The sequence below is a fragment of the Dromiciops gliroides genome, chromosome 4 (assembly GCF_019393635.1).
Source record: "Dromiciops gliroides isolate mDroGli1 chromosome 4, mDroGli1.pri, whole genome shotgun sequence".
Classification (NCBI taxonomy): Eukaryota; Metazoa; Chordata; class Mammalia; order Microbiotheria; family Microbiotheriidae; genus Dromiciops; species Dromiciops gliroides.
This window is the reverse complement of record NC_057864.1, coordinates 105427555-105440810: the sequence shown is the minus strand read 5'-3', so window position 1 is coordinate 105440810 and position 13256 is coordinate 105427555. Positions and strand designations below refer to the sequence as shown.

The 13256-nt window shown below is 44.0% G+C and overlaps 1 protein-coding gene across 9 annotated transcripts in view; it reads right to left on the bottom strand.

Annotated features, from left to right (window-relative positions):
- Positions 1-13256, bottom strand: part of SRGAP2 (SLIT-ROBO Rho GTPase activating protein 2) — a 257394-nt gene that overhangs the window by 156932 nt on the left and 87206 nt on the right. For all 9 annotated transcript variants that reach the window (XM_044001831.1, XM_044001832.1, XM_044001828.1 and 6 more), the window contains exon 3: positions 2245-2437. In XM_044001831.1, coding sequence (XP_043857766.1) covers positions 2245-2437 — 193 coding nt within the window. The remainder of the gene's footprint in view (positions 1-2244; positions 2438-13256) is intronic.

Genomic DNA, 13256 nt, shown 5'->3' with positions numbered 1-13256 from the left:
CTCTCTCTCATCATCAACTTCTCCCTCTCCACTGGCTCTTTCCCTGATGCCACAAACATGCTCATGCTTCCTCCCCTCAATAAAAACCCTCGTGTGTCCCTGTTAGCCCCTCAAAGTGCCATCTTTTATATCATCTCTGTTCCAGAGCCATACCCCTTGCAAACATTACCTATATCTGTTGCTTCCATTTCCTCACCTCCCACTCACTTCTCAACCCTTTAAAATCTGGCTTCTGACCCAACTTCTTGACTTAAATACACTCCAAAGGATCCCAATGATCTCTGAACAGTTAAATCTGCTGGCCTTTTCTTGGTCCTTGCTTGACCTCTCTATTGCTTCTACATTGTCATCACCCCCCTCTTCCTACCTGCCTTTGTGTCCCCTTGACCTCTTTGGCACTACTTTCTCCTAATTCTCTTCCAATCTATCTGACCACTCCTTAATCTCCTTCACTGGACCATCATCCATCTTCTTCCCGTTAACTATGGGTATCTCTTCCCTCAACTCTTTGTCCTTGTCCCTCTTTTCTCTCCACATCTTCTCTCATTCCCATGAGTGGATTAGCATCCCTTGGCATGACAGATAACTCTGAAATCCAACCCTAATTTCCCTCCTGAATTCCAGTCCCATATAACCAACTGCTTGGTTTTACCAAAGTTTTAAGCTACCAAAGCTTAAAACAGCCTTAATATTTTTTAAGTTATTAAAGCTTTAAACTACACTAAAACTTTTGGGACACACTGATTAGCTGATAAAAATAGAGTTTAATAGCATACCTTATCACTGAGTAAATATTCATTCCTTCTCTTTGGAGAACACACCCTGATGGCTGATTTTGGCAAAGGAGTTCATTCAAGGTAACCCCTCAAAGATGGGCACACAAGAGGAGAGGCAGAAATGGTGCATTAACAATTATAACCATAATCTTATATTTATGTGACACTTCACCAAGTACAAAGGGCTAATATCTATCTATCCACTTATCAATCAATCCATCCATCCATCCATCTATCTATCTATCCAATTTCCTTTGATCCATCAAACAATCTTTGTTAGGCCAACAGTCAAAGCGGTCTGATCTCCATTTTGTAGAGGAATTAAGAAGCACTAATTAAACAATTCCTATGTGCCAAGCACGGTGCTAAGAGAAGGAAAAAAGGTCAGAGAATTCAAGTGACTTGTCCACAGCTGTAGAGCCCGAGCCAGATTTCATAAAGTACCCAACTCCTTTGGCTCCCAAGCCCAGGATCCTCTACAGTGATTATAGAAGACTTCAACAAGCAGGTTCATCCTTTGTGCCTGAGCGTTGGCCTAGGGGATTCTCAGGGTCTCTCTGTCATTCTGTTTCTATATCTATAAAGTAATATGGCTGAACTGTAGGAACAAAAAGTGTTCTTCCAACCCTAAAACATTCCATACATCTATGAGAGCTACTAAATAAAGGAAAGGTATGCTCTACAAACAGATGTTTAAAACTCAAATCTTTTTTCTTATAAGTGTACTAATAAATCCTTGTAATTAAATGAATCCCACTTTCAATCTTTTTATACAGTAGACAAGAGAATGTCACAGTTGAAAGAGAGGTCAAAGGTATTTAGTTCAACCTATACTACCTGAGACCCACCTCCATATTTATCAAAATTTGCCACACATATCTGTTCTCAAATTGATCGCTTATGAAAAAGCTAAATTTACCTATACTGGATTTGCTAAAACCAAAAACAAATCCAAGGTAAATTATGAAGAAGAGATCCTGATGTGATAATATCTGAAGAAAACTCTCAGGCTAACTCGATCAGGTTTGTCATATGGGTTCATCCAGCGTGACTCCTAGATTCATCATTCAGAAGCAGATAAAGGGCTCTTTTGTCTCCCCTATATTCTTTTTTTTTAGTGAGGCAATTGGGGTTAAGTGACTTGTCCAGGGTCACACAGCTAGTAAGTGTTAAGTGTCTGAAGCCAGATTTGAACTCAGGTACTCCTGACTCCAGGGCCGGTGCTCTATCCATGGCGCCACCTAGCCACCCCTCCTCTATATTCTTAATTCAGAACAAACATTGAAGGTAAAAAACATGGCAGATAAGATACACCAAGCATAAATTGCTAGACACTGCATCATTCTCATAGCTCATAATTTATTCTGATGCACTTTTCTATGCTGATCTAATCATCTGAAATAACCAGGGGTCAACAAACCCAGCCTCCCCAGGAGATTCCAAAATGGGAAACTAGGAAACACTTTACTTGAACTGCTGGTCCTTGGTGCTCCGAGTCTTGGCCAAGAAGCGCTCTGCGAGCTTCTCCAGGTTCCGGGAGTAGTCCATCTCTATTTCAGCCTTCTTTCGGAAGAAGTCCTGAAGATCTTGCAACAGCTGTACTCGTAGCTCACACTGTTGGTCTAAACATTTCATCTGTTCCGTGAGTTGGGCACGGATCTCTGCAATGGAAATAGATGAACAAGGTTAGATCGAGAACCCCCAATAACCTAACGTGACCAAAACTGAACTGATCATCCTTATCCCTACTAAAGCCATCCCTCTTCCAAACCTGCCCATTTTTATGGATGGCATCACCACTTCCAGGGCACCCAGGTTCAAAATTCTGAAGTGACCTTTGATCCTTTCTTCCATCTCACCATGCCCTCCTGGATCTAATCAGCTGCCAAGGCTTGTTGATTGCACCTTCCCGTACCTTATTGCTGTCCCCTTCTTTCCACTAACAGGTCTCCCCGCTTCCACAATATTCTGTGTAGGGCTGCCTAGTATCTTCCAAAGGGACAATGATTACTTTTTCAGGCTTGTTTCCTATTACCCCTCTTTGCATACTCTAGGTTCTGGATAAAGTGGATACTTAGCCACCATTCCCCAAACTCAACGTGTTTCCAAATGCCCAAGATACATAAGCTCCTCATTTCTGCCTTTCAGATTCCTCTGAGGTTCAGTGCAGACTCTACTTCTCCCCCATTTAGCCCTCACCCCCCAGGAGAACATAATATCCCTGAGGGCAGAACAAGAGAATTTTTTATCTTTCTGTCCCAAGGCCCAGCACATTACCCACCCACAGAAGACCCTTAGTAAATGAGAACTCTTCCAGTTCAGTCAACATTTTGCATTTATCTGTCCCCAAGAGAGGTCAAAGGTAATTAAGGTAAGAGATAAATTCTGTCATCCCAGAAGTCCTAAGATATGGAAAACCTCCAGAAACACCATTTCTTCTTTTGGGGCACCATTTAATGTAGTCGACCAAGATTCAACAGAGCCAGAAGGATCAACTGTGTAGATACTGTCTACACATTAGACCTTTATCCCTACCCACTTGAGAGAGAGTTAAAGGGATTCATAGAAGACCGTCTTGTCCAACCCCTTCATTCCTTTCAGAAGGAAACTGGGGCCCAGAGAGGCCAAAAGGAATAGTTATGGCCATAGAACTATTTGACTGAGACAGAGAAAGGAGAGAATTTGCCCAAGATGATACAGAGATACAACTAAGGATGAGTGAAATTTGACGTATAACCAATATCTGAATGCTGACTGCCTCAGGGAGGGGGGAAGGGAAGAAGGGATAGAATTTGGAACTCAAAACTTTATTATTTAAAAAAAAAAAAAGGAATGAAATTTAGAGATAGGATGGTATGATTTTTAAAAACCATACTAGAACTGGAGTCCAGGGCCATGGATTCAAATTCTACCTCAGACAACTACAGCCTATGTCACCTTGGGCAAGTCATTTAATTTCCCTAAAGTCTAGCTTCCTCAGTAATCAAAAAGGGGGTAGGATAGGTCTATGACTTCCAGTTCAAGATCCAGGATACTTTGAAAACTGTGATCCAAGAATCAAACATGCTAGTCTACTGCTTTATCTGTTGTCCAAACTCATTCACTGTTTGCAGGGTCTTTGAAGAAATGTCAAGTCACCAAGTCCGAAAGGGATATTGTCAATGCATTGACGAATGTCTCCTAAACCCCTACAGCCTCCTTTCTTCCATCGTATCAGGCCTCGGCAAACTGCTAGGTGAGGGCACAGCTTGGCAAGATCTCTGACCATCTTTAGCCAGAACTGGCAAACCATCCCTCCTGACCTGAAATACTGGTGGCTCCAGATGCCAACTGACCTGCTGCCCAAGCAGGGCCGCAAATAAATCCCTCACTGTCACAGAAGTCAATCACATCTCAGTGTGGCAGGCGGCTCTGACACCCTTGGGGAAGGTGGATACTGCCAAAGCCACCTTGCTTTCCAGCTTACAGAAGGACTGCAGGGCTATACAATGCAGCATCCAATCTCTCCCCCATCCCAGCCTCAGAGACTGCAGTCCTTATCTTCTCCACCTTTCCCTGGCTACCCAACCCCAGTATCTTCACCAGGGATCCATCCCTTGGGCCCTATTAGGAAGTGGAAGGAGTTGCCCATTCCCAAAGAAATCAACCAATCAGGGCCCATCTTCTCTGCCTTTCCCCATACACTCTCCAAGTTTTTCTAGGTATTCGTTGCCGCAATTCTGGAACGGTATTGCCACTGCACTGATAAGTCATTTGAGGACAGGAACTGTGTCTGCATGGAGAGCCTAGGCTGCCAGGGGGGCGGTGGGGAACGGCAGGCAAATAAATCCAGGATCAGAGACACGTGCTGACTGCGATGCCTTCTAGCCAGCAAGGAGGTGAGGGCAGAAAGCACCCATCTGGCACTGCTCTGCTCAAAGCACTAGCCAAACCTTCTCCTAGGAATGTCTCTCGGCTGATCAAGACCTTGGTCTGGCTCACCTCAAGCTAGTGGTAGAGCAGAGAGAAATAGCCAGGGGTCCTGCCTTTCCCCGCCCTCCAGCTGGGGCTGGAATATTGCTGATTACTATCTGTATCTTCCTTCTTCCCCCATCCCTGCCCCTGGTACCTCCCTGAAAAAGCTGATCTGAGGGCACCAGGAGATTTCCTAGTGTACCCAGGGGCATCCTCTCTGGCTTGCTTATTCCTAGGCTAAAACTAGAACAGAGGAAATATGCCCTTTTGTTTGTTTGTTTTTCAGGGCAATGAAGATTAAGTGACTTGCCCAGGGTCACACAGCTAGTAAGTGTCAAGTGTCTGAGGCTGGATTTGAACTCAGGTCCTCCTGAATCCAGGGCTAGTACTTTATCCACTGTGCTACCTAGCTGCCCCAGGAATATGCCCTTTTAATGAGTGCCCACCCTTTGGAAAATCTGAATTGTCTAGTTAGTGGTCTGGCATTATGGGAATTATAGTTTGTAGTCCTCCCCTCCCCCCCAACCAGCCAGCCAGCCAGCTTTTTCCTCTCACCTTCTCAGGCCAGGGAGCAAAGTCTTAAGACCCACCAATGAATCAGTTCTAATAGTTCAACAGTTATTTAGCCCATGGCCCAGCTAGCTAATCCCACCTGCTGATCTGCTGACCAAGTGACCAGGGAACTGTTTCAGCCTAAAGAATTTCAGTTTCTTATTTTAACTGGTGACTCTTAAGTGGCAGCAGTGAACCCTTAGAACTGCTGACCAATCCTTCCCCCTAGTCCACAGCTAGTTCAGCTAATGGGTTACTGCCAACTTCTCATTAACATACAGGAGAGGAACAGGTGTCTCTTGGAACATATTCTCACTATGCAGGGCTGGCTGTTGCTTTTAAGAGAATCCCTGGGCACACTGGGGCCCCTCACAGACCTTTGGCTAGCTTTCCCCCATAGCCACACATACTTACATGTGCGAACACATGCGTACAAGTACACACAAGTGCACATGTACCCATCCAGACAAATAGGCTTTCATACAGGGGGCTGATCTGCTGCCTGCCTCTTGGCCCAGTCAACATCAAGCTAGTGATAGAATGGAGAGAAATAGTCAGGGGTCCTCCCTTCCTTTACCCTGGAGCTGCAAGAAGGTAAAAGCTGGCCTAAACTAGTCACCTTCTCTGCTGTGCCTTGGCAGGGTGGAGTTGGGGGAGACAGGGTGAAGGGAACAGCCACTGAAATATTGCTGATGACCATCCCCGTCCCCCCAACCCCTTCACTTCAGACCCCTGGAAAGGCTGGTCTGAGGGCTGTGGGAGAGGGGTGTCCTCTCTGGGCTGTGTGCCTATTCCAAGGCGAAGACTGGAAGAGAGTGTGGAAGGCAGCAGTAGGGAAGGCCCCAAGGAGTGCCCTGGGGCGCAGTTTCAGTCCAGACAGGGTCATCTTGCGGCCAGTTAGCACTGGCAGCTCCAAGGGAGAAAGAAGGGAGGAAAATGGTTAGGTAGCTCTGAAAACCCAGAATGAGTCAGCTCTGTATCCAGTCTCATGGGGTTGGCAGTAGAACAGGGAACTAAAGGAGAGTGGGCACTGATGTAGACGCCATTCCTGGGGTAAATGACAATGACCACAGAGCAGTATCTCAAGAACAATGGCACTTGCCCCTTTTCAACTCCCCCAGTTTGGGGGCTAATTATGGTTAGGTTTCACCTAACCCACTGATTCACTCTGGAAGTTCCCTGCCCGTTGTCTGTGCCCGCTTCCTAGAGCTGCTCTGAAGGGTGGGTTTAGAGGAAGTAATGTGTTTTTTTTTTTTTATTAAATCATGTGAAAGACAGCCCTAGGTCATTCAGCACTGGGTTAAAGGCAGGCAAAGGAAGAGAATTCCACCACCCCGCCAAGAAAAACTCAAGGAAGCATTCCGCCTGTTCCTGGGAGATGTCCTGTTCCCCTCCTCCTGAAGGTCAGAGGCACTTAGCCTCCCCTGCCTTCTCCCTCAGAACACGAACATGATCACTTCACACATATCGAAATCTAGACCTTCTGGTTGCACCTGGTTGTATCAAGACAGAAAGTGGCCTGAGCTCTGCACAAGACAGAATGTGCTGCCTCAGGATTTCATGGCTGCTGCAAAGAAAAATAATACAGGAGGTTGGGGGGTGGGGGAGAGAGAAGGAGGGTGCTGCATGGTAGACATGCCAGCTCTCTGTCTCTGCACACAATAGGCCGCTGAATGCCAGCACACACGGGCCTCATGCCCAAGCAGGAGGCAGCTCTACTCAGGGGTGGAGATGGGAGAGGAGAGAAGAAAAGAGGGGCTTGTCTAAGCTTAGAGGGATTCCCTGTAACCCCTCCTCTCCTTTCCCTTGCCTCAGTCCCAACACGGGTTCAACTCATATAAGGTTTTTTTTCCAAATCTAGTTCACAGCTGATCGAAGTGGGTTCCAGGGAAGCATGAGGGGCTTTGGGGTCCTAGTCTGCCCTTCTTATTATATTTGGAGAAGCCAATCAGCTCACGAAAATCAAATCGGTGTCTAGAAGCAGCTATATCTTACAGGAAAAACCAACCCTCCATTCCCAGACCATTGACTAAGCCAAGCCCAAAGGTGCCGCAGGACTAGCTCCAACTATATAAGGGTAAAAGAGCCCAGAGAATCGTGACGTTTCTGGCCTGAAGGTGACCTGGGTATTTCTCCCTGCCTATGCATCCCAGCCTCAAGCATTATACCAAAAACTAATAACTCTTAGGACAATGCCCATGTCTATAATCCTTGCTTCAGCTACTCGGTAAGTTAGCAAAGTCGTGAGAACAGGCTACAGCCAATAAAGCCACGGACCCAGGTGGGCCCAAGGAAAGCCCGGCAGGAGAAAACACCAAGCTCCACACTGCAAACAAGTGTATTGTCCTCTGCCTGCCTCTCCTTTCTGTTCTGTTTAAAAGGCTTTTCCTGGAAAATGGCTTTCGTTTACAGAAACACTCTGTGAAACAGAAAAGGGGACAACAGTGGTTGAGAGGAGGAAGAGGGGGATACTTGTGCATAAGAGCCAATCTGTGGTTAGTGTTTCATACAGATATTTAGGTCAATAATGAAACTAGATTTGTTCTTGTTAGTTAGGAGGGAAATACCCCAAAGGTAAGAAAATGGGGACCAAAAATGAGGAAAGAATCTATGGTTCCCATTTCTTTCTTTGTACGGGTGTGCCTCAATTTCCAAATGCACTTGAGTATGCCTAAGACAAATTGTGGGAGCCAGGAGGCACCAGGCTTGGCTCGGCCATTAAACCCTACTGGCTAATGACCATTTCATCATTTCAGAGGGGCATCCACATCAAGCACATCATGGCAAACAATGTTCATTGGGCATCCCCCATCCTGAACTGTGCTCACCAGACAGAGCTAGCACAGCATTCTGGAGAAAATGTAATTCTAGATTTGGCCAAGTCTGAGTTACTAAACACACCCAGCTACCACCATTCCTTTTGGGGAAGAGACAGAAGAAGGGAAGCCCAATTCTTCAGGACATTAACCATTCAGCAGAAATAAAGTCAGAGGCCCTAAAGACGGCAGCAGTGTAAAAGTTCTCTCCTTTTCTTTCTTTCTTTCTTTCTCTCTCTCTCTCCCCCCCCTTCCTTCCTTTCTAATATATTATTTTTTTAATTTAAATTTTTTTTCTCAATTACATGTAAAGATATTTTTTTGAGTTCTAAATTTTTTTCCCACCCTCCTTTCCTTCCCCACTCCCAAAGCCAGCAAGCAATTTGATATGGGTTATACATTACTATCATGTTAAACATATTTCCACACTAATCAGAACAAAAGAAAAAAAAAAGAATAAACAAGGACAAGAACAAAAAAGCAACAACAAAAGTGAAAAATAGTATGCTTCAGTCTGCATTCATACTCCATAGTTCTTTTTCTGAATGTTGTTCTTTACTTTCTGAATAAGGCCAGGACATTCCTACAGTTGGAGAAATCTTCGGTGGGCTCCTGCTCAACTCAGGACAATCTCTTCCCTCCTTTGAATTCATCATGGGGCAGCTAGGTGGCGCAGTGGATAAAGCAGAGGCCCTGGATTCAGGAGGACGTGAGTTCAAATCTAGACTCAGACACTTGACACTTACTAGCTATGTGACCTGGGCTAGTCACTTAACCCTCATTGCCCAGCAAAAAAAAAAATAAAACAAACAAAAAAAAAAACCCAACCCCCCCCAAAAAAAAAAAACAAAAAACCCTTTGAATTCGTCATAATTGAATTCATGGACCCCCTTCCCCTTTCTGAACAGGCTTTGTCAAATCACACACCCAGCAAGGGGAAAAGGAAACAAAAGACTTTATTTCTTCTTTGTTTCTCCTTCAAAGGTTATAGCACTACCTAAACTTTTCTCTCTCTCTCCCCACCCCACCCCTAGAAGGCATGTGTTTTGTATATAGCACATCACCTAGTCTTTCACTCAGTGTTCATAAATGGTCTAAATAAAAATAAATAAAAGATATCTGTCTCTAATATCTCTAATAATAACGATCAAAGGCTTTTCCTCACAAATCCAGCTTTGGCTGGTTTAAGTCTTTTCAAAAAACACCTGCTGTCCCTCAGTAATAGAAGTAAAATTAAATCCCATTACCTTTCTAGTATCTGTCAAATCAGAGCACAATTGAGGCCTTCAGCAGGCTCTATTTGCATATCTTTTACTAAGCGTTCTTATCGGTAATCTCCTCTACAAAACAGTGCCTAGGGAAGAAGAAGGTCCGAAGGAGCTGCCAAGTCTGGCCTCCCTCCTTTTTACTGCAGGTTTCCCTTTCTACAGAACTTGAGCCTCGGGCTTGCCATCTTGTATCTACCAGTAACCCACACAGAGATCACTGGATCTGGAGCCAGGCCTGGGCGGGAATGCCTCCTGCTCTGTCAGTTATTATTTATGTGACCTTGGGACAAGTCACTCTTGTACCTCAATTGTCTCATCTGGAAGAGGACCAGGGGTGTGTGTATAGGGAAAAGTGGGGGGTAGAGTGTCCTTTCTAGCTCTAAATCTTATGATCCACATTCTTATCTATTCTTTCCTATAAAAAACCCACATCTAGGGGGCAGCTACATGGCACCGGCCCTGGATTCAGGAGTACCTGAGTTCAAATCTGGCCTCAGACACTTGACACTTACTAGTTGTGTGACCCTGGGCAAGTCACTTAACCCTCATTGCCCAGCAAAACTACATCTAACTGCTAAACATACTCTGCCAAACACATAAGGGTTCTTTCCCTTTATTTACAGGAGAGTATCCTGGGACTGCAAAGGACCAGCTAGCTCATCTACTCAAAGTCCCTCTTTTTGTTTTGTTTTTGGTTTTGTTTGGGTTTTTTTGCTTTTTTTGCAGGGCAATGAGGGTTAAGTGACTTGCCCAGGGTCACACAACTAGTAAGTGTCAAATGTCTGGGGCTGGATTTGAACTCAGGTCCTCCTGAATCCAGGGACAGTGCTTTATCCACTGCACCATCTAGCTGCCCCCCAAAGCCCCTCTTTTTAAGAAGAAATTGGATCAGAGAAGGGAAATGACTCATCCGAAGTTACAGAGGATTTGAACCCAGGTCTGGTTTTTGGAGCTTTTGGAGTGCCACTCCAATGATATTCGATCGAGGAATACCTTGCAGGATGCATAAAAGCAAGGATCCACAATTCCCACCCAGAAGCGAGTTTACTGTCTGAGAACACGACAGTAAGAGCAGCAGACATTGATACTGCACTGCCAAGTCCGCAAAGCTTTTGTGACTGATGTGATTTCATGTGATCCTCTGATCAGGACTGTGATGTAGACTGGAAGTCAAAGCATGATTATCCCCATTTACAGATAAGGAAACTGAAGCTCAGAGGAAATAAATGCCTTTAATCAATCAATCAACAATGTGCCTGCACCTTGGGAGAGGCACCAGAGCTAGATTCTGGGGACACAAACACAGAGAAGGAAAAGTATTGACTCTCTGGAACTTACTGATATTTCCTGATTAGTAAGAATAATGAATTTCCCCAGAAAAATGATTTCAAATTCAAATCTATGCACCCGCTTCAGGGGAGTCACCACTGGCACTTATCCGGACTTGGCTATATATGTCATCGGATCCTCACAACCTTGGGAGGTAAAAGCTGCTATCATTCCCATTTTCCAGAAAAAAAGACTGAGGCTAAGGATCGGGTAAGCAATTTGTCCAGGGTCACACTGCTAAGAGAGATACCAGATGCAGGATTCAGGCTCCGGTCTTAGGCTCTATCAGGGAGGCACCTGACAAGGAGACAAGTACCTGGAGAGAATGTCCCAGAAGCCTCAGTGTGATATGGGCTGGAATTTGGGGTCAAATTGATCCTGAGTTGTCCCATAAGAATTACAAGACTCAGTGACTCAGTTTCCCAAGTTTTATTGCAATACTGTGGGTGACCACAGGGAGAGAACCAAAATAGTAGAAAGGTATCTCTCAAATACTGAAAGGGAAGACAGTTCTATTTATAGTATCCTAATTTGGAGTTGCTGGGGTCCTAAGCCAACCCCCAAGGCGGATACCTTTTTCTCTGGAGGTGTGTTTTTGGGGTTTACACCTCATAAGGTAAATCCAGGGACAAATTTGGCCTTTTCTGTGCATGTTCCTTTCTGATTTCCATGCCTAGTTTCAAAACCTCTTCATTTTTCATTAGAATTTCTATAGCCTGTCAGTTTATATTCTTAGGCCTAGCTCCCTCTGTTCCCGTTATGGGTACTGATTACTGTGGGTATGAAAACCTAGCATCCTGACTTGTAAGTTATCCATTAACTGGGGTCTGACTCCCTTTGAGAGCTAATATCTGAATTAAAGCTTGGATCTGAGGCAGCTAGGTGGCACAGTGGATAGAGCACCAGCCCTGGATTCATGAGGACCTGAGTTCAAATCCGGCCTCAGACACTTAACACTTACTAGCTGTGTGACCCTGGGCAAGTCACTTACCCCCAACTGCCTCACTTAAAAAAAAAAAAAAGACGTACTTGGGTAATTTGGGGCGGCTAGGTGGCACAGTGGATAAAGCACTGGTCCTGGATTCAGGAGTACCTGAGTTCAAATCTGGCCACAGACACTTGACACTTACTAGCTGTGTGACCCAGGGCAAGTCACTTAATCCCCATTGCCCCCCCCCCAAAAAAAAAGCTTGGGTCTTAGGTTTTTCTATTAACTCTTTTTTTTCCTCCTACATCCCCTTTTCATATACCCTGGGAAAAAGGATGGGAATTAGATTATTTTGTGAGTTACTCTTACCTTCCAGGATAGATAGTAATAAAAATAAATAAAATAAATTTAAATAAATTTAAAAAATAAATTTAAAAAAGTAAAAAGAAAGTAAAAAATAAAAATAAAAAAAGTAAAACTTATGGGCAGGAATTGTGGGTCCTTGCTTTTATGTATCCTCCAAAGTATCCCTTGCACAAAGCTGAACAACACAGGTGCTTCTCCCCCATATATGTATATATGCATGTATATATACATATGCATACATAAATCCATATTTGAATGCCAATTTATACAGTATAAATTCTAAATTCTACAGGACCCCAGAAGAGAGGGCGATCAATCAGGGCTACGTCCTACAGTGGAAAGGACACTGGATTTGGAGTTTAAAAATCTGGGTTTGAATCCTGGCTCTGCCCCTTAAACACTCATGTGTCCTCTGGCAAGTCACTTAATCTCTTTGAGCTTCAACTGCCTCATCTGTAAAATGATGGGGTGGGATTAGATGATTTCTAAGTCCCCTCTAGCTCTAATTCGATGGCTCCATATTTTAGTCAGCTTTTTGTAGTGGTAAAAACCTGGAAATTTTGGCGTGCCCATCAATCGGAGAATGGATAAACAAACTGTGGCATGTGCATTTAATGGAATACTAATGTGCCATAAGAAATGACAAAAGAGGCTGTTTCAGAGAAACCTGGGAAGACTTGTATGAACTGATTCAGAGTAAAGTGAGCAAACCCAGGAGAATGATTTATACCAGGGGCTTTTACAGATGGATCTGTGAAGTTATTTCTTTTAATATTTGATGGTTATATTTCAATGTCTTTATAAAACTATGTATTTAGCATGCTAAACATTATTCTATGAAGGAGTTCACATTCTGAGAGGACTGCCCAAGTGGTCTGTGACACAGAAAAGGTTAAGAGCTCCCAATGTATACAAAAACCACATTGTAAAGATGACAACTTTGAAAGACTTATTGAACTCAGATCAATGCAATGACCAAGCACAACTTCTGAAGACTGACAATGAAGTGTGTTATCCACCTCCTGACAGAGAGGTGATAGACTCAAAATGTAAAGAGACTTGAGATTTTGGACTTGATCAATGAGGAATGTGTTTTGCTTGACTATGCATATTCATTACCATGGTTTTTGTCTTACTGAAGAAGAGAGGTAAGCGTGAGATCAAGTGTTTGTTAAATAAAAAAATAAAATAAATATATTTTTAAAGTCAAGCCCAGGAGGTTAGATTTGCAGTAGGCAATGGGGAACCATTGATAGTTTTTGACAGT